This window comes from Erpetoichthys calabaricus, chromosome 3 (assembly GCF_900747795.2).
Source record: "Erpetoichthys calabaricus chromosome 3, fErpCal1.3, whole genome shotgun sequence".
In the NCBI taxonomy this organism is placed as follows: Eukaryota; Metazoa; Chordata; class Cladistia; order Polypteriformes; family Polypteridae; genus Erpetoichthys; species Erpetoichthys calabaricus.
Window position 1 is genome coordinate 291,817,112 of NC_041396.2, and position 26,166 is coordinate 291,843,277.

The 26,166-nt window shown below is 36.9% G+C and overlaps 1 protein-coding gene across 2 annotated transcripts in view; it reads left to right on the plus strand.

Moving 5' to 3' along the window:
* LOC114649094 (dual specificity calcium/calmodulin-dependent 3',5'-cyclic nucleotide phosphodiesterase 1B-like) overlaps positions 1 to 26,166 on the plus strand; it is a 116,888-nt gene that overhangs the window by 89,598 nt on the left and 1,124 nt on the right. For both annotated transcript variants that reach the window (XM_028798526.2, XM_028798527.2), the window contains exons 6-13: positions 371 to 511; positions 931 to 1,031; positions 2,761 to 2,886; positions 3,149 to 3,250; positions 8,073 to 8,193; positions 17,094 to 17,175; positions 18,599 to 18,716; positions 25,608 to 25,744. In XM_028798526.2, coding sequence (XP_028654359.1) covers positions 371 to 511; positions 931 to 1,031; positions 2,761 to 2,886; positions 3,149 to 3,250; positions 8,073 to 8,193; positions 17,094 to 17,175; positions 18,599 to 18,716; positions 25,608 to 25,744 — 928 coding nt within the window. The remainder of the gene's footprint in view (positions 1 to 370; positions 512 to 930; positions 1,032 to 2,760; positions 2,887 to 3,148; positions 3,251 to 8,072; positions 8,194 to 17,093; positions 17,176 to 18,598; positions 18,717 to 25,607; positions 25,745 to 26,166) is intronic.

Consider the following 26,166-nt stretch of genomic DNA (forward strand, 5'->3'; position numbering starts at 1 on the left):
TTTTTTTTTATTTGCCTTGATCTGAGCAACTTGTACTAACAATTAACATCAATCAATCAGAAATGTGGTGGTTTGGAGATACTGCAGTCATTTGCACCCATGCATAACCATCCTCTTCTCCTAATGCCCTTAACTTACAAAGTATTCAACGTACAGAAAATTAGGTATTTCTGTATTGACCTTAATTTCAACCTTTCAGCAACCCACTTATTCTATTATGCATAAGCCAGAAATTCTGTTAAAACAAAGAATGTTCTCTTTAATAATACGGAACAATGAAAAAAAAATTTTTTGAAAAGTACATAAGGTGATAATTTAGAAAAAAAAATCTTTTCTAGGTATAATAATCAATTCCTTCCTACTATTGCAGATACCTATTGCATTTTTAATATCCTTCCTTGATGCATTGGAAGCTGGATACAACAAACATCAGAATCCCTATCACAACCAGATGCATGCTGCAGATGTCACTCAGACAGTACATTGTAGCCTTTTGGCCACAGGTTTAGTGGTAAGATCTTACCATTTGTTTTATTCTTATTCAGGTATAAGTTGGCAAGATAGTGCAAAATTGAGATTCATTTGACAATGCTTGGTATATGTAGAATTGCAGTTATCAAGAGCAATAGACATAAAAAGAGCACAATAAATTAAGGATGCATAAGATTAGGGTCATAAAAAGTTTATACAAATACAAAGAATAGTGAAATGGCAAAAATCTTAATCATTCCCAATGAGCTATATGAAGAGATGGAACCTGAGGTAAGTCTTTGGTTGTGTATGGCCTTCAGGCCAGTGCTGCTAATACAGTAGGGTCTATCGACTCCTGCTTTCCTATAATTGAAAAGATTGTTGGGGGAAGTTTATGAATGGCTAGTTAAATGCCATTAATCATTTTTTAAAAAATCAGTGTCACTTTTTTTTTTACAGCATTGGCTAAAAGAGCTAGAGGTCTTGGCGGTGTTGTTTGCAGCAGCAATTCATGACTTTGAGCACACCGGTACAACAAACAACTTCCACATTCAAACAAGGTACATTAATCATTCTTCATTTGATTTTTTTTTTGTTTTGCTTCATTGTCACAAAGTGGTTTGTATTAGTATTTCAGAAGTACTAATATAAAAATGGATAAAATTGTAAGTTGAAAACTAAAACTTAGTAATTAGCATTGCACAGAAAAACTGTAAAACAATAAACAGACTTGGAGGAATATAATTAGCAATCAACACCTAAGAATATCACAATTTAAATAGAGAAATAAAGCTTTAAATAACGTTATTCTTTATTATCACATACTATGGAAAAGATAGACCTCTTCATACCTTTTTCGTGCCTTTTTGAGATCCTAAGCAGTATACCTATTTTGGGGTACTGACTTCACATCACCCCTATTTTCTGTGTGAGTCAGAGTCTGCCAAAAGCCACGGGGCCACAACAGCAATGGCATTTACCTATATTGCACATTTTCATACAAAACCATTAGCTCAACATGCTTTGTAAGACATAAAGAAATAATTATAATTACAAAAAAAAAATTAATTAAAGGGAATGGACACTACAAATAAGCAAATAAATAAATAGTAAAAAAAGAAAACTTCCTTAATGTAATTACACATAGCGTAATGTTCTGTTACCTACACACATTTTTACATCTCTAATACTTAATAATGGTAAAAGACTGCTGCTATAGTTAGATCGCCAGGGAGGGGAAGAAAATAAAGCTCCAGTTGGCAGGATGCTAGAGAAAAAACCTCTGGGAGTTCAAGGCCAAAAGCTCGGAAAGCTCCCACTGGGTGTTCTACAACTAAAGCTCTGTACTTGTTAAATCTGTTGGAAAGTGTTTATTACAGAATGACACGCAGCAAAAGAAAAAAAGAGTATGTAGCACGTATAACCTGTTGAAGTAAGACCTGTGGTGGAAAGCTGGCACAGTCAATAGTATGGCTGCCTCACAGCTACAGAAGCCTAGGATTATAATGTGGCTTGGCACTGTCTGTGTGAAATCTGCGTGCTCTTCCTTTGTCTGCAGAGTTCTTTTGTTTGTTTTTTTCTCCTGGGTTTCCTTCCACATCCCAAAAAAATGTGTGTTATGTTAATTGGCAACACAGTATTGAATGTGTGAGTTTGCTGAACTTGATTAAGCAAGCTTAATAATAAATAGAAGGAAGAATGATGTATGCAAAATTACATTGTGCCTGAAGAGGTAACAAAATTATACCTTTTTGTAGTATGATTTTAACATATTTATTACTCTCATGCTCTAGTAGGATTTACAACACCTCTAAAATATTTTCCTGTGACTGCAAGTGTAATACAGTTTTTTCAGGACCTTCTTTTATAACTATTGTGCAGTTTTAAACAAACAAAAAATCAGTGGTCTCTAAGTAGACAAAAGTATAGAGGCAAGGATTGAAATGCATGAACAGAGGTATCAAACCTGGTTAAAAGTAATGTGTGGACAGCTTGAAACTACACAACATAAAAGAAACAGAAACATTTCAGACAGATAAGTAACAGTAATTGTAATTGTAGCACAGGATATATGATATTTTGAGTGTTGGGGTTTAAGTAAGGTTTTTTAAATCTAAAAGGTTTATAAAAACTTGAAATGTTAATTTGTTGCTCTCACATTTCATAGACCATACTTTATTCCTTTCATAAGAGTTAAGAAATAAATAATGAGAATTATTTAAAACAAAAAATGTGTAAATTGACAGATGTATAAAGAAAACTCATTCTGATCAAGTTTTTTCCTAGCAGGTCTGACCATGCCATGATCTACAATGATCGATCTGTTCAGGAGAGCCACCACGTCAGCGCAGCTTACCGACTTATGCAAGATGATGAGATGAACATCTTCATAAACCTTTCCAGGGAGGAATGGATGTAAGATATTTCTATTTTTTATGTTTTTTCTTCAGTAATCATTGTTAACACAATAGAGTATTTGTCACATTAAAATATGTTCAGTACATAGGAGAAGGCTAGAAAAGATTTTTCATTAAAGCAGTTATGGATTACAGAGGACTCCTGATTTCCTAGTAATGCCATATTTTATGTGGATAATACAACTTCTCTATATTTGAAGCAACTGTCTGTACCATTTACTGGTTTGAAAAACTGACAGTAACATTTGTTTGAATTTCAGAGAGTTGCGAGGCTTGGTTATTGAAATGGTGTTGGCAACAGACATGTCCTCTCATCTAATGCAGGTGAAATCCATGAAGACATGCCTCCAACAGCTGGAGAGGTGAACTTTTTGTAAATATCAATTAACCACAAAAGAAATTTAAAGAATGAATTTTTATAACAAGCAAAAAGTAAGACACCATATGTGATCTAATCATTTTACATTTTACATTGTTCATTTGTCCTCTCGGAACAAGGAAAATAATTACTTAACAATAATAAAGTTAATATTATAGGCAACACTTAAATAAATGTTGTTGTTATTATTATTATTATTATTATTATTATTATTATTATTATTATTATTATTATTATTATTATCTACAGTAAGGATTCCCAAGGTCAGCCTTGGTGTACCAATATGGCTACAGGTTTTCACTCCAACAAATTTCACATATAAAAAATAGATAGAACTTTATCTCCAGAAGGAATTTGTCTTTTTACAGAAGCTAATTAAAAAAAATAATAAATACATATACATACACATAATATTGTGAGCACACACCAGAATGACTTAAAAAAAAAGACTTGGCAGTCACAGTCGCAGTGAGGCATTATGCTGGCACATTTGTTTTGGTATTAAAGAGCCCAAGTAGTGTCTTGACCCACGTCTGCTGAATAATTTGTTGCCTGGTAGTTCTCAGTGTTAGTCTGTCAGAGAGAGGATATGCAGCATTGTTCATAATGGTGTTCAGTTTTGTTTTCATTCCCTCCTTTGCTGCTATCTCCAGGGAGTCCTAAGTGTGCCACAAAACTGAGCCTTCCTTTTTAATTAGCTTGTTGAATCGGCAGGCCTCTTTTGAAGTGTTGTTAATGGCCCAGCTCACCACAGCATAGAAAATCTCACTGGGCATCACATAATTGTGAAAAGTGTGAAGGATGTCAATTCACACATTCTAAGATAAAAGAGCCTGCTCTGCCACTTACTTCTGAATTATCTAATTGTGAACTTCGTGCTTTTATTCTCTTATTTTGCATTTAGAAATGTGTACTAGTACATTAACGTATAAACAGAATTCAATTTTTTTAATGGCCTATGCTGCACATTTTTTGGGTTAGTTTGGTTTTAGTGGTTTTTCATTAGTTTATATCATCTACCTGCTGTCACTTTTTAGAGAACTGGACAACAGGTCGATAGTATTTCAGCCAAGGTTTAGCCATTCCCGCTGTACTGAAAGCAATTAGGTGACTGATGAGGTGCTATATCTAGTTTTCATATAGCGTGAGTACATATACATAAACACATATTTTTCCCAACATAAAAGTGCAATGTGCAACAGTGTCCTGTTCTCCTTCATTTATATAGAACTTTGCTACACTCAAAATTTCAATAAGGGCATCTAGCGAGAAGGAAGCTGCTTTTGTTAACCCCTTCACCGCCCTCTGCCGGATATATCCGGCACCGCTGTTTTAATGCTAACGCCATACTGCCGGAATTATCCGGCACATTTGCCTGTGGTTATATGAATACCTGGCAAGTAGTATAACTGACGGTTTGGCGTGGGTATTATTACTACGTTGTATTTCGACAAGTCTGTGGTTGTTTTGGCCGGTCATGTGACGTGATTCGCATGTAACAGCTGTGAATATGGCGAAACGTAAACTGACTTCAAGTGAGGCTTTGCAGGCGATTTTGGACAGTTCTGATCATGATTGTAGCAGTTCTGAAGAAGATTTTAGTGACAGTGATGAGCAGCAACGTGCGCTGCATGATATTGTGAATGAAGACGCATCGGATGACGGCGCTGAGTGGGTGTATCCCCAGCATCTCAGCTGGGCTGCTGCCCGAGGTGAACTACCTTTTCTGCATTCGTTTGAGGGAACGTGTGGCTTTATTGTTGATGTAAACAATTACACTGCTGAGCAGTTTTATGAGCTGTTTGTGTCACCTGATTTGATTAGACATTTTGTTCATCAGACAAATCTGTATGCAGCACAGTTTATTGAGAAAAATCCCAATTTACCTCCACATTCCCGTGTTCGTGCTTGGTTTGACACTGATGAAAACGAAATGAAAAAATTCATTGGGATTTTGATGTTGATGGGAATAATCAGAAAACCAGATATTGAGATGTACTGGTCTACAGATCCTATGTATGCAACACATATTTTTGCAGCTGTCATGACACGTAACTGATTCTCTTTGCTGCTGAAATTCTTTCATTTGAATGACAACAGAAACGAGCCAGATAAGAAAGATCCAAACCGCGACCGCTTGTTCAAGCTACGTCCTTTGATTGATCATTTATTTGAAGCATTTCAGTTGCCCTACATGCCAGGACCGTCAGTTGCAGTTGATGAAAGTTTATTGTCGTGGAAGGGCCGCTTACAGTTTCGACAGTATCTACCATTGAAAAGGGCACGGTTTGGTATCAAGATGTTTTGCTTAGCTGAGAATTCAGGTTACATTTATAGATTTCGTGTATACACTGGCAACTTGCACAACATTTAGTGGTCAATACTGCTTGAATAAATGTTAAAAATGTAAAAAAAATGTAAAAAAGTAAAAAAACAAAAATTGTTCAGATTTCGCCTGGCTTGGGGAATATTTAGGGAGTTGGCGGTTAAAGGGTTAACCGCAACCAGATACATTATAGTAACGCACAAGTCATATGTGATGCCAAGATGTTACTGAAAAGCATCACATCTTCGTGGCTTGGGTCAACCCATAATTTATTTATTTTGAGGCAAACTAGCTTTGGAAGAGCACTATATTATGTTCTATACCAGGGGTGGGCAATGTTGGTTCCAGAGAGACGCAGTGGCTGCAGGTTTTTGTTCCAACCCAGTTTCTTAATGAGAAGTCAATTATTGCTGATGAAGCACTTATTGCTTAAGTGACAATTTAATGCTTCGTGTTAGTGGTCTTGCTTGTTAAGGTTCCCCACCCTTAATTGCTTATTTCCATCTTAAACAGCTGCATTCACTGTTTTAATTGTTCCTTATTAACAATAAGATGTAAATGACAAAGCAGCCAGCAGTTCTCCATCTGGCTTGTTTCCATTTACATCTGTGTGTATTTATCATACACTGTCTGATTTAATAAAACAACAGAAAATGTGACAGGCTGAAAATTATCCTTTTTAGGCTTCAAATCATTTGGATGATATCCTATGATATAAGACCTTACCATTGCAGAGCAACAAGCCATAAAATTAAATAAGGTCTGAGATTGACAAGGATTGGTTTCTAATTATTGGATTGGAATCTAAGGATTGGGTTGGAATGAAAACCTGTAGCCACTGTGGCTCTCCAGGACCGACATTGCCCACCCCTGTTCTTATACTATTTGTTGTATCAGCAATTGTGTCATTACATGTGCCGGGTAAAAGTGGAAGCCACTTAGACACTGGTACGCCTTTCCCGGACACAGAAGAGAGACTCTATAATATCGTGCATGATCTTGCGTGCTAAGTTGCAGAGCGCAGGCAGATGCTTTTAAATGCAAGTGGCGGGGTCTCGACACGTCAGGATGAAGGCTTCTCTACCAGCATTGTGATTGCATATGTATGAGACTGATTAGCATCAAGGTGTGTTCATGAGTACACCTTTACAAAGTGATTGTGATTTGTAAAGGGTAAATTGCATAGAAATGTACGCCAGGTTTTATAACTCTTGAGTTGTTTTTTTGCCATATGCATTTTCCTTTTTTTTTGGCATGTGCATATTTTGACACTTGAACCCATGCAAAGATTTACAAATGAGGCCCCTAGGCATTAAAAAGAGTCAAATCTTATAATTCAAGTAAAAGAACAATAATTGATGTCACACTCACAAATGCTTGCTATATTTCCCAAAAAAATTAACAAACCCATCATATAATTTTTGGATTGACACAAAAGATGCAGAAACTGGAAAATAATAGCTTTTGTTTATTAAATATTTTTTACACTGAGGCATATAGAAAAATAACAGTGATTATAGAATGCAATTAAAAGTAGACTAAAATAAACACTTACATTTTAACAGCATTTTAAAATATATTTAAAAATCTGGCCCAAATATGCTTATGGTGACTCAAAAGCTTTCATAGACAACAGAGTCCAATAAAAAGTTGGTAAAAATGGCAATTGATGCCCTATTGTTACTTACTGGTTATGGAGGTTCTATAACTAATTGTGGTTCAAATCTGTTAATCGTACAATTTCTAAAGAGGTATCATAAGAAAAGTTATGAAGTCTCAAGATAAAGTTGTTAGCTGCTTTGAAGAAATATGGACAGCAGGTACAAAAATTCACCAATAAAGAGTAGCTTCAGAGAAATATTAAATTATTGTAATGTCCATATAACACAGCAATGTTTACATTTGAGAATGTGACTGAGTACATATTTTTCCACTGTATGTTTTTTTTTACTTTGATACTCAACTTACCTTAAGCACAAGGTAAGTGAGCTGGTGTATCAGAGCTGTAAATTGTGTACAGATGCCTATTCACAAACTTATATCATTTTTGTGAGGAACATTCCTTTAAAATATTGTTACATTCATTATAGTGCATTGTGCTGAGCTCAGGTAAAGAGAGGTTAAGTTTAATCTAAATGAGGAGGTCGCTTCTGTAATACATGTTTGGTTTCTGTATTGTGAACTGATAAAATCCAGAAAAAAGATACTTATTAGATTTATTGCTGGACTACACTGTAGGAACAATAAAGTAAAATTAATTGTAATCCTCAGCCAGTGGAGATTTACAGGAGACCTAATAGAAGAATTTAAAGTATTGATGACGATAAATAAGATTGTTGTCAGCTATTACCGTATAAAAATATTCTTCAGAAGGAATACAGATTTACAGATGGAAGCTCTTTTGCATCAAGCATTTACATTGAACTCAACTTTCTACTCCACAACTCAATGAAACAGAATTTTTTTCTTTATTTTGCAGGATTGAAAAGCCCAGTGCTATGTCATTACTATTACATACTGCAGATATCAGCCATCCTAGCAAACCATGGCGATTGCATGCTCGTTGGACTAAGACGTTAATGGAGGAGTTCTTCAAACAGGTAGTTAACCAAATCATTTAATCAGAGTTACTGGTATAGAGTTTATTGTTAATTTTATATATATAGGCTAAGGATCTGAGGCTAAGGATCTGCGCTGGTATCCCGAAGGTTGCCGGTTCGAATCCCTGTCACTGCCAAAAGAGATCCTACTCTGCTGGGCCCTTGAGCAAGGCCCTTAACCTGTAATTGCTCCAGGGGGCGCTGTACAATGGCTGACCCTGCGCTCTGACCCCAAGGGGTATGCGAAAAAACTAACAAACACTGTTGTAAGTCGCTCTGGATAAGAGCGTCTGCTAAATGATGTAAATGTAAAAATGAAAGCATGAGACTTCAGACATAGGAAAGGTTTGGGGCAGCCACCCGTATAATCTGTTCCTGGCTGCAAAGTTAGAGAAATATAAGCAAATTTAGTATACAAAACTGAGTCCAAAGCAGAACTCAATTCCAGAGGAAGGGAGTGAGGCTTTATAGGAAGACCAGAGGAAGTGATGTCGTCCTTGGGGCCGGAAGTGACATATAAATTATAGTCACCCATTTTCATTACTTTCTTTTGTCCTCACATGTTGAACTAACTCTTATAGTCAAAATGCATGCCTGGGAAAATATGGTGGTGGTCTTTGCCGCATTGGCCTGGTTTAGCAACACTAGCGTGGTCAATGTGCACATTGATTTGTTGTTATTTTCATCTCATCCATTTCCCACCATGTGAAGTTATCATTTATTAGCATTACAGCTACTACATACGTGTCATTCAAGTGGCCCAAGTGGGTGCAAGAAAGTCACTACGACTCTGATGTTGCTGGTATATAACATCGAACAACAAAATGGGCTAAGGCAAACATTCTTATTTTAGCCCCTTATTTGGTATTTATTAACGTTTTTAAATTTTTTGACTCTACTTTTACATTTTTTGCCTATTTTAAAGTCTTTTTTTTTAATCCTGGACACACATACGCAGCCACAAAGACACTTGTCCCTTATTTAAGGTGGATATATATATATATATATATATATATATATATATATATATATATATATATATATATATATATATACAGTATATATATATATATATATATATATATATATATATAGAGTATATATATATATATATATATATACAGTGTATATATGAATAGCACCGAAGGTCTGTGATACAGTTTGCATATTAATTGCTAGAAATCCACAAAGGGAGACAATGAATTGCATATCTTAAAATAGTCTTTTGTTCCTCAGCTTTCAACACCTCTCTGCAACAGATTTCTTGCTTTTAAAAAGAACAGTCCGCAGTGTTTCTTGGTTTATAAAATGCAAAAAATCAATCACAGTCACTGTCATATAGAGATATTTACGACAGTAGTATTATATAAAAGAAAAAGGGGTGTGGCTAAACTACAAAAGGAAAAGGAGATACTTGCGTTGCGGTAGCTGTGTATGTTTGTATGTGTGGCATTCAATAAAAGTTCCTGTGTTAAAGATACACACCTCCGATTGGACATTCAATGTTATGACATGGTGTCAGAAGTGACTAAATGCGCATGACCTCCCATTAACGGAATCATAATAAAGAAGTAAAAAAAAAAGAAAGAGAAAAAAAAAGGCATGGCAAAATTTAACCCACCACCAAACTTTTCGTTTGACAAGCTGAGAGAATGGCTGGACTGGAAGCAGCACTTTCAGAGATTCAGGACGGCTACTGAACTTGACAAGGATGACGGAGAAGTGCAGGTCAGTTGTTTAATTTACACAATGGGCAGCAAAGCAGAAAATATTTTCCGGTCATTCTCGTTTACAGAGGAGAGAGAAAAAAAGGACTTTAACGTAGTGCTACAAAAGTCTGAGTCCTTTTGTCCAAAACGCAACATAATTCGCAAGCGTGCCTGTACAGCAGCCAGGCAAGAAGACTGAGACTTTCTTTCGAACCCTTTACGAATTATCGGAGCACTGTGGCTTTGGTGAGAGTCGAGGTGAGAATATTCAAGATCACATAGTGGTGGGCATTTTAGATAAATGGCTCTCTCGGAAATTACAGTCTGAGGAGGTTATGTATCAAGTTAGTCTGCAAGGAGAGGTGTCGGCTTCTGTGCATGAAATCGCACGCACAAGAAAATGTTCTGGGAAACCAAGACATACTAAAGTCATGCCAGAAACTGAACAGAGAAAGAAAATAAATGTGGTAAATGTAGGAAAATACAACAAAGAAAGCAGGAAAGGTGCCCTGCAATGATGTCCACTTGCAATAAATGTCACAAAATGGGATATTGGGCAAGAGTGTGTCACAGCAAAACAGTGAGTGAAGTCCCAAAGCATACAGAACAACCTGCATACTTCTTGGTTTCTGCGAGTAATTTGGATAGGAGTGAAGAGCAGTGGACAATACAGCTCCAACTGAATCTACTCTGTCTGGTAGAATCAGCAAAACAGGGGTCACACTAAATTTCTAAAATAATAGAAAAGAAGAAAAAAAAAACAGGAAACAAATGGACTGTTTTGAAAAAAAAATGTTATTCTTTGTTTAACAAATGTGTGATGTTATTAATTTGTCAATTTTTTTTCTCCCAGCAAGGGAAAAGTTACATTAATAGTAATTAAAATAGGAAAATAGAGGAAGCATATACTAGCCTGTGGAATTCCTTTTTCTAGTCATTGAAAGTAGAAATTATGCCTACTGTTTATTTTGAAATGGGCGGGGAGATGTCATATAGTGATATTTACGACAGTAATATTATCAGAAAGAAAAGGGGTGTGGCTAAGCAACAAAAGGAAAAGGAGATACTTATGTTGGAGTAGCAGTGTATGTTTGTATGTGCAGCATTCAATAAAAGTTCCTGTGATCAAGATACACACCTCAGACTGGACATTCAATGTTATGACAGTGACAAAAAATGCAGTTTACAGGATTTAATGCATTGCATTCCCAGCTGCGTACGTGGGACAAACATCTAAAACTCACAAGACGTACAGTATACAGGAACATCACAATGCCGTTAAAAGGAAGCACCCATGGTTTCTGACATATGCACATACAAGTTCTTCCAGACACATGTTTAACTGGGACATTGTGCAAGTAAAATTCAGGGATAATACTAAGAGTGCAAGAGAGCTGGCTGAATCGTCATGCCATTAACAGACATTTTAACTTGGACCCAGCATATACAAGCTTAAAAAAGAGAACATTCAAATAATAAAAAAACTTTATGACCAACACCTTCCCCACCTTATTAATCCACCCCCCTTACTTACAACCCAACCCCCATTTGCTATATATTGCCTTTGATTCCTGTATGTCTAATCATTTTCTTCTGATGATGACACCTGGTAGGCTGTCGAAAGCTTAGGAATTAAAAACTATTTTAAGATATGTGACTCATTTTCTCCTTTCTATTTACTATTCTAGCTACTGATTTCTAGCTACTGATATGCAAACCGTATTTGTTGGCAATTACCTCACAGATAATTCATGTCCTTTTTGTGGGAATTATTAAAATTCATTTTTCTCCATAAACAAATGAATACAATTTAGAAGCACAAAAGAATAACATCTGATGATTTAGCCATTTAATTTAATCAGTGTTCTGTCAGCATACTGCAAACACAAGTGAGTTCATCCCTGTGGGAGGTAGACCATCATTAGTCATGCACGCAGTAAAAACTGAATTCTCCTTATCTTTAATGTGACAGAAATACAGTATTATTGACCTTTCCTGGAAAGGTTTTCTGTATTTGCATGTAAAGTTTCAGATATCCAGATTTGCCATTAACAACTATAAAATACAACCATTCCATCTGTAGTCAATGGCCAAAACAATAAATGCATTATATAGTTATTACTATTGGTAAAGTATACACATTTTCAAAAGAGCAGGCTTCCCAGCCTACTGGCCCAGGACTAAACAAAAAGAGAGCTGAAGCAGTGTGTGCCAGTGACTATGTGGAATTAAAGCATTGCCTTTATTAGTAGTGATCTCTGAGGATAATTTCAGGGTGGATTCAAAAGAATCATGCACAGCAATAATAACTGATTGGATGGGAGAAAGATTATGGGCTTGAGTGTTGTAAAAATAAAGCAATTTGCTGATCATTAAAAGGAGTGGGATAACAAGAATTGGATTGTTTTATACAAAGAATGATGAGAGAGAAAGCATCTCTTAAATTGAGATGCTCAACGTATCTGAGTCAGTTTCAGTTCTGGTTCCATCAAATAGAATTAGGAAAAATCATGCTTGGTAACTGAGGCAACTAAGCGGCATGTCTTAATCTGTTCCATACTAAGCTATGGACGAAGTTAAAGGGAATGTTATGGATTGAGAGTTCATGAAATTCCTGTTAGATGAGAAACAAAGCCTTGGAGAAGGTTCTATGTTTTTTGTAGCACATGCAATGTTGTGGAATTCTTGTTTAAGTTAATGTCACATGTTTGTTAGAAAATGGCAAAACATTATAACCTAAACTTTCGATTGAAAATGACATTTAAATTGTCCCACCTTTTTTTATCGTTGACAGGATTTGTAACATATTTAGTGTTGCTGTATCCTTAGTTACACTACTCTTGAAGTTAATTTGATGCTCATTGCAAAGGGTAAAACATAGAAAGCTACACTATTTATTGAAAAACAACAAGAATTAATAATATATCACATTTAAATTATTACACCATTTGTACCATTTGCCTTTTTATCAGCAAGAGACAAAAGAAAAAGATACAGTAATCATAAAAAAAGGTTTAAAATGTGTGTCACATAATGTTAAAATAAGTTATAAAAAAATACAAATTCTAAGTCAGTAAATCTCTAACACTAAAGTGGTGCAAAGATGTGTGATATACAAGAAAAAATACCCCGCTTCAAAACTTTCTAGGATCATTCCTGACATGCTCATGTTGTTGCGTACTATGCAGACCTTTTAAGTCACCTGTTTCTTGATAATGATCTTTCTCCACACACACCTGAGGTCTGTTCCAGAATTAGTTATGCACACAGCAAAAACTAAACTGAGTTCTCCTTCGTTTGAAAGAGTGTTTTGCTTTTAATTATTTCAAAAACACAAATTTATTCAAGCATTTTTCCCATTATTTACCATGTGAAGGGGTTCGGGATATGCTGTTATATTGAACAATGACAGATGTTGCAATTTCAGACAAAGCAAGTAAACCATGACGCTGTGTAACTGAGGTTTTAATTATTTTATATTTACTCATTTTAATTATAAATGAAGCAATTTGTGGTGCCTTTATTCTGTATTTTGATTCATTTAAGTAAATCCATTATTTTCAATTTAATGTCTATCTACTGAATATGTAAAAGGCTGAAAGGTTATCTCTAATCAATTACCTTAAAATTAAGAAATACTTAAATAAACAACAGAATTTTCACTTAATTGTATATATTATACTGTTTTGTGTGCTGCTTAACTCTTTGTTGTTGTAAACCTGCTTTTCTCTCATTGTATCCATTGCAGTCCACAGCCAAATTCACTTATTGTCTTTAACATTGAGCCAGTTTAGTACTATCGATCATCATAACAACAGAAAAATACCAGCAAAGGCCACAATCAGAAATACTACAACTGGAAAAAATTCAGGAGTCCAAAGGTTACAAATCGGCAGCATTACTCTGTGCATGAGTATGCTAAATTGATTAAAAACAAATCAACCTTACCTTTGTCACATGTAATAGTATTTACTGTGACTAGAGTTAATGGAGTGAAGTGACTTCATAAGGTAATTAGTTTGTAGATTACAGGAGAAATGATAGGAATGTAAAATATTCCACTAAGTCAACTGTGTCACAAATCCAGTTAATGGAGTATTGATTTTATTTGTGTTCATGCAATTAAACATAAATGGTTTTTTGATATTTAGCTATTTGTTAAAGATGCATTGTTGTCAATGAAGTGACATCAATTACAAAGTAAAAGAATTTGTTTTATTTAAGGCTTTATTACTTTGGTTCTAACAAGGCATAAATTAGGTATCTCACATCAATAGTTTCAATGCGGGCCCCCCTCTATTTCATTCTGGCTTTGACACTCTTGTTTCTCTCTTAATCTTCAAGTTTTAAACTCATTTGGTGTAAGGTGCCTTTTTATTTATCCCTGTAAACATTATAGGACTGGTCATGAACTAGCATAATGAACTAATTTGTAAAGGGACCACAATCCTTCTGTTTATTTACAGGGTCATGTGAGCCTCTTGACCAATCATCATGCCATTGTGCCATGGTTCATTCCTCTTGTGTTGCAAAGGATCCAAATGTAACAGCTGTTCATTTGCATTATCCTACAAACTTCTTTTGATAAATAACTAGAAGCAATTCTTTATAATTCTGGAACCAATTTGTTTATATAACAGCCTCTTGCAAACTCACTTCTCTGTCTCTCATTACTAATTTTGAAAGGTTCAGGTTATTCTCAGGTTTTTGTTTCTGCATTGTAGAAAAAATATAAACCATAGACCTTTATATTGAGAGGTTCTTTGAGTCAAGGACATTCTTTGAACCATGATGTCATGTTTTCTTTCCTGAACATTAGTTGTCTCTTCACACTGTATCCAGATAATGAAATAAAACAAACATCTTTACGGAGACCACGCATGTCCTATCTCAAATACAGAACATATAAATCAAACAATATTCACTTTTATTTTTAGTCATATTTTCATTTTCTTCATTTAGCATACCCCACCCTAGACTGTCACCATGACGTGGTGATGAGACTTGTGCACCTAAGGGATGCTTGGAGCTAAATTGTCTGGATCTTTGTACTCCTGGTAAGGTCTCCATTGGTGCACTGGCTTGGACTGAAAGGTCCGACAAATAGTGGTTCACAATGACCCTCATAAAGATACAAATTTAAAGAAACAGTGTATCCTGCCTGGGATAGGTTAACTGGGACCCATCCCGGGAGCCAGACCTTGAAGTGAGCACCTGGTGGTCAAGCAAGACACATATCCCAGCTGTGCTCAGCCTGAAACAAAGGTATCTTTTGGGCTCATTACCCATAAGATGAAGGGTGAGGGTCGAGAGTGATGCCAGTTTAGTAACATGCATAGGCAGGAAAGACCTGAATTAACTAGACCGTGGTAATAGAGACTGACTTTGGGAGCTTGGAACATTTACCTCTCTTGTGAGGAACGGGCCTGAGCTGGTGCAGTAGGCTGAAAAGTACCAACTAGATATATTTTGTGTCACCTCCACACATACCATGGGTTCTGGAACCAAACTTTTTGATTGGGGGTGGTCTAAATCCTAGTCTGGAGTTCCAATGTTGGTTTTAGTTGGTTTTATTTATTTATATAGCACATTTAAAACAACTGAAAGTTGACCAAACTGCTTTACATAGAATAAGAGCTGACAGTATGAAATAAAAGCCAGATAAAGAACTATTAAAAACAAAAAAATGTAACATACATGAACACACATATACCAACACACACATATAAATATCTTATATAAAATTAAATACATAAGATGAACACAGTATAAATAATATAAATAGGAAGATTTAAGCATTGAAACTCATAAACTAAAAAGCAAGTGAATAAAAAAAATTTTTTTTTAAGCAGAAACTTAAAACTATAAAGTATGGGAGCTGACCTTATTATGAGGGGGAAACCGTTCCACAATTTAGGACTAGCCACTGCAAAGGCATATGTAAAAAATACCTGGGACAGATAAGGGCATACTCACAAGTTCCCAGCTGAGGCTGTGCAATTAGAGTTTTCTCTAGTGGACAAGAGGGTTGTCTTAATGTGGTTATGTAACAAACAGCTCTTCAGAGTATTCAGCCTTCTTAGAGATGGTGGGTGAGGTGGTTGAAAGGGTGCTGCCTGCTGACTCAGTAGTCTTATTGGGTCACTTTAATACTCATGTCAGGAATAACAGGGATAATTGGAGGGACATGGTTAGGAGGAACATCCTGTTGGATCTGAACCAGAGTGGAGAATTGTTGTTGAATTTTTGTTTCATAGATTGTCAATAAAAACACCAATGTTCACACACAAGGAGGCTCGCAAGTGTACCTGGTACCAGAGAACCTAGAGGATGAAAGTCAATAACAGATTTCATAGTTGTGTCATCAGGTGAAGAGAGCTACAGAGCTGTCAACTGATCATCACTTGGTTGTGAGTTGGCTTCAATGCAACGGGTGTAGGCCGGGTAGATTGAGGAAGCCTAGGCAAGCAGTTAGGATTTCCTAGGAATATCTAGCTAATGTTTCAGTTTGTGATGAGTTCAACTCTTACCCCAGAAACAATTTCTCCCATGTGAAGGGTGAGGTTGAGTCTGAATAGGATGGGATGAGAATCAACACCTCCAAGTTGCTCTTTTCAGGTTGGGTGGGTGTTACTGTCCTTAGTGGAGGAGTTCAAGAAAGAATGAAATCACGAGCACAAGTGGCAGAAATGATGTTTCTTCGTAGGTTGGCTCGGCTGACAATCAATGCTGTGGTGAGGAGCTTAGTGATTCAAGGGAGCATCAGGCTAGAGACACTGATCATCCAGATTAAGAGAGGCCTGTTTAGGTAGTTTGAACAGGTAGTGAGGTCTGAGATTGGCAAGGATTAGTTTCTGATTAAGTAACTGGGTTGTAATAAAAATCTGTAGCCACTGAAGCCCTCCAGGACCGACATTGCCCACCCCTGCCCTAGAGCTTCTCAGGACATGTTCCACTTGGTGACAACCCTGTGGCAGACCCAGGGCATGCTGGATGGATTATATCTCTCAATATGCTTGGGAATGTTTGGTAATTACTCAGGAAGAGCTGGAATCTGTGGCTTGGGACAGGTAAGTCTGGTCTGAACTGCTTGGCCTGCTGCACCCGTGAGAAAATTAGATCAACTGAGATCATTTAGTATAAAGTGTATTACTGAACAATTTACTTTTTCATTGTGACACTTTTCTTTAGGGAGACAAAGAGGCAGAACTGGGGTTGCCATTCTCTCCTCTCTGTGATCGCAAATCCACTATGGTCGCTCAGTCTCAAATTGGTAAAGTACCTAATCATTTTTTTTATAAGAACTGTTCAGTGGTGCTTAGAATAGAGTTGCTGGAAGTGTAAAACTAAAATGAATGTTTTCATAGGTTACCAAGTGTAGGATTTCATGAAATGAGAATGATTGCAATTTTCAATTCAACTTTTTTGTTTTAGTACTCCTCACTGAATATGACTTAAAGCATATACACATATTTACAATTCTAATGCATTAAACAGTAAATTACTAAAAGATAAATTTACAGCATTTTATTTATATAGCACATTTTCATACAACTGCGGTGGGTTGGCACCCTGCCCGGGATTGGTTCCCTGCCTTGTGCCCTGTGTTGGCTGGGATTGGCTCCAGCAGACCCCCGTGACCCTGTGTTCGGATTCAGCGGGTTGGAGAATGGATGGATGGATTTTCATACAAAAAGTAGCTCAAATTCAGATACATAAACACACAAGTTCCAGTATATACAAATCTAAGCAAAAGTAATCTCAATGATTAAAACTTTTAATGATATGGAATGACAACATAGTAGCAGAGGTTTGCAAAGAGTGCTAATCATATTATAATCTACTAGAACCAACAGAATAAGAAAAAGCCAAATTTTAAAAGTGGTGTTTTACAAGTTTTTAAAAAATGTTCCATTTTTAATCCAGCATTATCCTTATTTGTAAAGCATTGCAGATCAAAGGCAGCAAAGGAAAGGTGGCCTCACTAGTTCTCTTATATGTGGCTGCTGGAATCGTGAGCAAACTAGTGCTTTAGGATCAAAGATTATGATTGAGAATGTGTGGGGTCACTACTCCAAAAAATAACAAAGAGCAAGTTTGTTCAGAGCTTTATGTATTACTAAAGTCAATTATAAAGGAGAAAGGCAATCAATGTAATGATGATAAGTCTGGTAAGATGTTCTGAGATTTTCTTTTATTGGTTATTGATTCCAGCTACTGCACTTTGAACCAGCTGCAGCCAATGTCTATCTTCCTTACGTAGCCCTGTTAGGAGTGCAGTATTGTAATATATTTAGCTAAAAACTATTAATTTTTCTGCATATTGAGATGTAAAAAAGCAGTATGACCCTTGTAGTATTTCGTAAATGAGAAAACACAGTCTTAGTAGTACGGTTAAAACGTGATTTGAAGTTTAGGTCTGAGGCCATAGTAATGCCAAAATTCTTTGATTCTACCTTGATTTGTATTACCAGGTGATCAGTTGTATTTCTATTCCCCACCCTTCTTTATTTCTGTTAACACCTAAATTTAAAGAAAATAACACCTGAGCAGTAATGATTGGTTATAACAAGCAACATCACAGTTATGATAACTTAGGCTAATCATTGCGATTCTATATGTCTATGAGGTTTATTTGCCGCTTTCTTGTTCTTTAAAGGCATCTACCTGACATCAACTTCTGTTTTACTCTACAGGCTTTATTGACTTTATCGTAGATCCCACATTATCCTTACTGACAGACATGGCAGAGAAGATCATAATACCATTGGTTCAAGAAAGCCCTGTACCACCTGAACCAGGCAAATTGTACAGGTCAGTGATTGCTTGCACTATTTAACACTATAATTACCAGAGCCTATGAAAAAACTTGTAGACCTGGCCCACCTTAAATCCGTTCGCACCTCTCCCTCAGGATCTTTTGTCCTGTAAATGTGCCGATTAAGGCAAGCAGGAAGCAGCCTGCTATTCCACCCCCCACCACCGCAGAATGTGCACAAAGTTCTCCCAGCTCATGCCTTGATTGATTATCTGGGAGTAAAGTGCTGGAGTTTTAGAGTGGAAATAATAGATTGTTATTTGGAACACATGCTTTTCATATGCGTTCCGTTTCTACAATAATCTGTGTAAACACATTGTTAAAACAGAAACATTTTTCATATTTTAGTAGTAAATGACAAAATGTTGGCATAAACTATATACTGTGTGAAGCCTGAAGTCCAAAGATCAAGTAAACACTTTCACAAAAGGTTCAAGGACAATACAACAGCTTCCGTGGCGTAGAGGTAAGATTTTCTGACGTGTAATCAAGAGTCCCTGGTTCGATCCCGACTGCCTCCTATATTTGCCGTTTTCAGTAGTGAGCCACTCTTATTGTTAATATTATACAGTACACACATACATTTGGTTTGCGTCTGCAACAGACGGTGTACATTTATAGGACTTGTAAAAGTTACCGTTTTTTTTCACTTTTTTTCTCTCACTCACGATCACGATACATACTACCGCCATAGGGATCTGATGCTGTTAGTTTTTAATTGAAACTGGGAGTAACTGTAGATGTGAGTGGTGTTTTGAGGCAATGGAACTGGACATTCTCTGATCTGGAGGGATAAAAGCTGACACACAAATGCTGGTGAATCTGCCTTCTTCATATCTCACCGTCGCTTGATTTTTTTTTTATTCAGTTTTATTGAGTGTTCCTGCTCATGCTGAATTTGTATGCGGCTTATGGTCAATACTCACAGCTCACTACTGAAAACGGTAAATATAAGAGGCAGTCAGGAACGAACCGGGGACTCTTGATTACAAGTCAGCAAATCTTACCGCTACACCACAGAAGCTGTTATATATCACCCTTGAACCTTTTGTGAAAGTGTTTATTTGATCTTTGGACTTCAGGCTTCACACATTATATAGTTTATGCCAACATTTTGTCATTTACTGCTAAAATATAAAAACCGTTTCTGTTTTAACAATGCGTTTACACAGATTATTGTAGAAACGAAACACACATGAAATGCATGTGTTCCAAATAACGATCTATTATTTCCACTCTAAAACTCCAGCACTTCACTCCCAAATAATCAATCAAGGCATGAGCTGGGAGAACTTTGTGCACATTCTGCAGCTGTGGGGGATGGAATAGCAGGCTGCTTGCTGCTTGTCTTAATCGGCACATTTACGGGACAAAAGACGCTGACGGAGAGGTGCGAACGGATTTAAGGTGGGCCGTATCTACGAGTTTTTTCGTAGGCTCTGGTAATTCTAGTGTTAATTAACACATACCACTATTGGAAAGCATTAATTATAGTCATGGGCAATGTACTATTGTAAGATACTGTGATGTTTCTTTTCTTACTGATTCTTTGTTTTTGAAAATGATTTCATTCTTATATTGTATATTCAATAGACCTGTGCAAGTAAATTCTCTGTCTGTTCAATTACTCCTTTTGATCCCAAAGTCATTATGTATTTTTGGTAAATGGTGAAAATAGTGCTGATAATCCTATATAATCAGTCAATAATATTGTGAGAAAATCCTGAAGTTTGCAAGACAAATAGGACAGGGTAGTGCACTTTGTTGCAGGTTAGTACCATTGGAAGAAAACTGTGGTTTTATTATCTAGTAATATCCAGTTGTTTGCCGTAGTGGTGACGCTGCACAAAGAAGGTGGGAGCTAACACAGAAACAAATCAGCTGACGTCACCAAGGATGTGCACCGCTCACAACGGTCAGAGAATGTGTATTGCGTGGCGGACTAAAGGAGCTCTCCATTTAGCTCATGCTGCTTACTGCTGGAGGTTGCAGGCTTGAAACTGATGACTGATGGTTCACCAAGAAGCAAACCTCTATGCAGCATCACCAGTACACTCCAACTTTCTACAGCGCAAATCCCACCCTTGTTGCCAATTTTCTCCGTTGGAAAATTTTTTTTTTTACTTTTTGTACCATGCTCGTATGCAGACTTTTCAACATCTGACACAAATCAATCTGAACAATCGACAAAAGTAAATTAAATGTTATTTTTCAGTGCAGACCTGGTGCTAGGTATACCAAATTGTAACACAGAGCATTATTAGCTGATTATTTCTTTCTTGTTTTTGAAAATAATTTCTTTGTTGGCTGTGCCACAATCATGTGTTGTGTGAAGGCAATGAAGTCAGTGTGGAGTATGCTGATCACCTTTTCACTTTTAAACATTTTTACATTGCATGAGTACATTGATTTCCTTTGTATGTTGAAAATGAAGACCATCAGATCGGGTTTAAATTTATGCTGCCGCTGTTAGGGTCAGATCAGAAGGGGAGGGAGAGCATGAATGTGACTGAGAAGAGTAAAAGTGAAAAAAGCTAACTTTTACAAGTAACATAAATTTACACCCGATCTGTTCGTTTTCAAATAATATTGCATTAGTGTGATGATGTTTTCTGACTGGTACTATTCAGGTCATACAATGATTTCTTCAAAATGTCACATATATTTGTCTCTCTTTTTTTTCCCGGTGCTGCGCTGACAGCATGCACCAGAAGGCGTGAGCTTATTCAGTGCGAGCAGGAGCACGCAGGTGGCCGATTGCTTGTGCTATAACAAGCTTGACCTGGTGGCGATCAACACACATGTACTGTGCAAGGCATGTACGGGGTCCACTGAGAAAAGAAGAGCGTTCATGGCTCACCTTGCAGAGGAACACTCTTTCCTCTGTATGTCCTGGAGTCCTGTGCAGACTGTGCAAGATCGGGGGAAAAAAAAACGCGGTCACTGATTACAAGTCCAAGAAGGAACGCGAATGAATATGAATAATGCTGTATCCGTGCCACAGTGTTTTCCGAAATGTACTATACAGGTCATAAAATGAATAATTCAAAATATCATATATACCTATGTCTCTGTTTTTTTGTCAATGCGGCTTTGACATCATGGACCATAAGGCGCATACTAATTCAGCGTAAGCATGAACACTCAATAAAATTGAATAAAAAAAATCAAGTGACAATGAGATACAAATAAGGCGAATTCGCCAGCGTTTGTGTGTCAGCTTTTATCCATCCAGATCAGAGATTTTCCAGTTCGATTGTCTCAAAACACCACTCACATCTACAGTTATTCCCAGTTTCCATCAGATCCCTGGGGGGAGCGGTAGTATGTATCGTGATCGTGACTGAGAGAATAAAAGTGAAAAAAAGGTAACTTTTACAAGTACTATACATTTATAGCGGCTGTTACAGATGCAAATCAAATTTATGTGTTTATTGTATAATATTAACAATAAGAGTAGCTCACTACTCAAAACGGTAAATATACGAGGCAGTCAGGATTGAACCAGAGGATTCTTGATTATAAGTGAGCAATTCTTACCGCTGTGCCACAGAAGCTGTTGCACCATCCTTGAACCTTTCGTGAGGCTTTACACATTATATAGTTTATGTCTACATTTTGTCAATTATTACTAAAATATGAAAAATGTTTCTGTTTTAACAAAGTGTTTACACAGATTATTGTAGAACCGGAACACACATGAAATGCAGGTGTTCCAAATAACGATCTATTATTTCCACTCTAAAACTCCAGCACTTCACTCCCAGATAATCAAGACATGAGCTGGGAGAACTTTGTGGCCATTCTGCGGAGGTGGGGGGATGGAATAGTAGGCTGCTTGCTGATTGTCTTGATCGGCACATTTACAAGACAAAAGATGCTGACTGAGAAGTGCGAAGGGATTTAAGGTGGGCCGGATTTATGAGTTTTTTTGTAGGCTTTGGCAATTCTAGTGTTAAAGGCCCATAAAGGAAGTGATGTCATCAAAAGGGCCGGAATCAGAAGTGATGTCTTCTGGACCAGATGTGAAGTCAGCAAAGGGGCCGGCACTGAGGGTGTTGTCATCAGGACCGGAAGTGACTTCAGCAAAGGGTCGGCACCAGAGGTAATGTCTTCTGAGGTGCCGGAACCTTGCAGGATTTCTCGGGAAACGTCTGTAGGGAACTGAGACAGACAGTGCACTCTGCCGACCCCTGGTCTGATGTTTTATTACAATTACTCAGGCTCTTTAGCTACCTCCTACTCGCACGTGTGTGACACTATATAAGTCCTGAACAGGAACATCTTATATAAGAACTTTTCTGTTATCAATTTTTCCTCTTTATTTTTGTGTTAACCATTTTGCTTGGAATTTTTGCTAAAACTTAAAATGAAAAATTATTTGCATATGTGTCAACAAATGATGCTCATTGCCTGAACCCCATGAGAAAGCAGAAGCTGCAGAATTTTTGGAAACCAGACGAATGCAGATATAGGTACCATTTGTTTTAGGTGCATGTCATAGTTGACCTAATAACACAAAGCTTTGAGGGTATACAGTTTTAAAAATTAGATCTTGAGGGCTGCATCACAGATATTTGGAAATGATAATGTCCTCTTGACCTCATCAGTTCTTTAATGCCACTGGAGTAATTTGCTGTCAAATGTGACTTGTTTAGGATGATAAATTTCAAATCGGATGTCTTGGTACTGTCCTTGAAAATAATGGCTTTCTTTTTGAAGGTTATGGGGTTGGCAGCAACCTCAAGAAGAGGAGATCAAGTACCTCAAGGATCTTGTTCATATTTAATTATATCCGCAGTCATGAGTTTGGACTTGTGCAACAGCTGTATTTTTACAAGCATTTTATCAGACAAAGTTGGAAAACAAGAGCTGATGTTTGAGTTTACCAACTGATCTAATTACAGTAACAAGAGACCAAAATGAGTTTCCTGTATAAGATTACTGTGGTTATTCTGAGTTAGAGAAAGAGGAACTCTGTGTGTGTAGTACAATTTAACTCATTATTAATGCTCATTTCCTCAGATAAACTAAATGCTGTATTTTACATTACAGCCTTGTATTCAGGGAGATTTGTTATTGTTGTACATATACAGTTAGGTCCATAACTATTTCGACAGAGACAACTTTTTTCTAATTTTGGTTCTGTACATTACCACAATGAATTTTAAATGAAACAACTCAGATGCAGTTGAAGTGCAGACTTTCAGCTTTAATTCAGTGGGGTGAACAAAACGATTGCATAGAAATGTCAGGCAACTAGAGCATTTTTTAACACAATCCCTTCATTTCAGGGGCTCAAAAGTAATTGGACAAATTAAATAACTGGAAATAAAATGTTCATTTCTAATACTTGGTTGAAAACCCTTTCCTGGCAATGACAGCCTGAAGTCTTGAACTCATGGACATCACCAGATGCTGGGTTTCCTCCTTTTTAATGCTCTGCCAGGCCTTTACTGCAGCGGCTTTCAGTTGCTGTTTGTTTGTGGGCCTTTCTGTCTGAAGTTTAGTCTTCAACAAGTGAAAAGCATGCTCAATTGGGTTAAGATCAGGTGAGTGACTTGGCCATTCAAGAATTTTCCACTTCTTTGCTTAAATAAACTCCTGGGTTGCTTTGGCTGTATGTTTTGGGTCATTGTCCATCTGTATCATGAAACACCGCCCAATCAATTTGACTGCATTTAGCTGGATTTGAGCAGACAGTATGCCTCTGAACACCTCAGAATTCATTCGGCTGCTTCTGTCCTGACATCATCAACAAACACTAGTGTCCCAGTGCCACTGGCAGCCATGCACGCCCAAGCCATCACACTGCCTCCACCGTGTTTTACAGATGATGTGCTATGCTTTGGATAATGAGCTGTTCCACGCCTTCTCCATACTTTTTTCTTGCCATCATTCTGGTAGACGTTGATCTTGGTTTCATCTGTCCAAAGAATGCTTTTCCAGAACTGTGCTGGCTTTTTTACATGTTCTTTAGCAAAGTCCAATCTAGCCTTTCTATTCTTGAGGCTTATGAGTGGCTTGCACCTTGCAGTCCACCCTCTGTATTTACTTTCATGCAGTCTTCTCTTTATGGTAGACTTGGATATCGATACGCCTACCCCCTGGAGAGTGTTCTTCACTTGATTGGCTGTTGTGAAGGGGTTTCTCTTCCCCATGGAAATGATTCTGCGATCATCCACCACTGTTGTCTTCCGTGGACGTCCAGGTCTTTTTGCGTTGCTGAGTTCACCAGTGCTTGCTTTCTTTCTCAGGGTATAACAAACTGTAGATTTTGCCACTCATAATATTGTAGCAATTTCTCGGATGGGTTTTTTCAGTTTTCGCAGCTTAAGGATGGCTTCCTTCAGCTGCATGGAGAGCTCCTTTGACCGCATGCTGTCTGTTCACAGCAAAATCTTCCACATGCAAGCACCACACCTCAAATCAACTCCAGGGCTTTTATCTGCTTAATTGATAATGACATAACGACGGACTTGCTCACACCTGCCCATGAAATAGCCTTTGAGTCAATTGTCCAATTACTTTTGAGCCCCTGAAATGAAGAGATTGTGTTAAAAAAATCCTTTAGCTGCCTCACATTTTTATGCAATCATTTTGTTCACCCCACTGAATTAAAGCTGAAAGTCTGCACTTCAGCTATATCTGAGTTGTTTCATTTAAAATTCATTGTGGTAATGTACAGAACCAAAATTAGAACAAAGTTGTCTCTGTCCAAATATTTATGGACCTACAGTAACTGTATTATTACCACAACTCTTTGAAGAAGAATTCTTACATGTGTCCACATTCAACACAAGTGACAGTTGGCTTTCTCTTGAAATCACAAATCAACTTTAGATTTTTGTTATATTGCAAGACTGATAGAAACATTTTTTCTGCAGCTCACTTTGGAAAGAGAACACCCAGAATGTGGAATGGAACCTAGGCCATATAACTTCAGCAGTTGATAATTTCAGGACCACCTGGAGCCACTTCACGCACATGAACAAGCGGGAATGGAAGGACCGAGCAGCCAATGGTACAGTGTTTTAGCTTTTTCAATTATATTGAAATAATTAGTTGGTAAACAATCAGTTTTTTCCTGGAGGAAAAGCTGCTTAATACAAAGTTTGGTAACATTTTATAATAAGTTTTGTTTTTTCTTAACTAACTTTTACAAAGGATAAACTTTTCATTATGTAGCATAAATCTAGATTTTTAACTAATGAAGAAATGATTTAGAAAGATGTAAAGAAACATGTAATGTTTGTTAATTTATTTATTCATTTTCTAACAGTGCATTAATGATCATTTACTGAAATGTATGACTTTTTGAATACATATGAACTAATAATTTGATAATGTTTGTTAATGATTTATGAATGAATGTTATTATAAAGTGTTACCCAATGTTTTATTAATTTTAATTTCTGAAAGAATTATACTGAAGAGATTCACCCT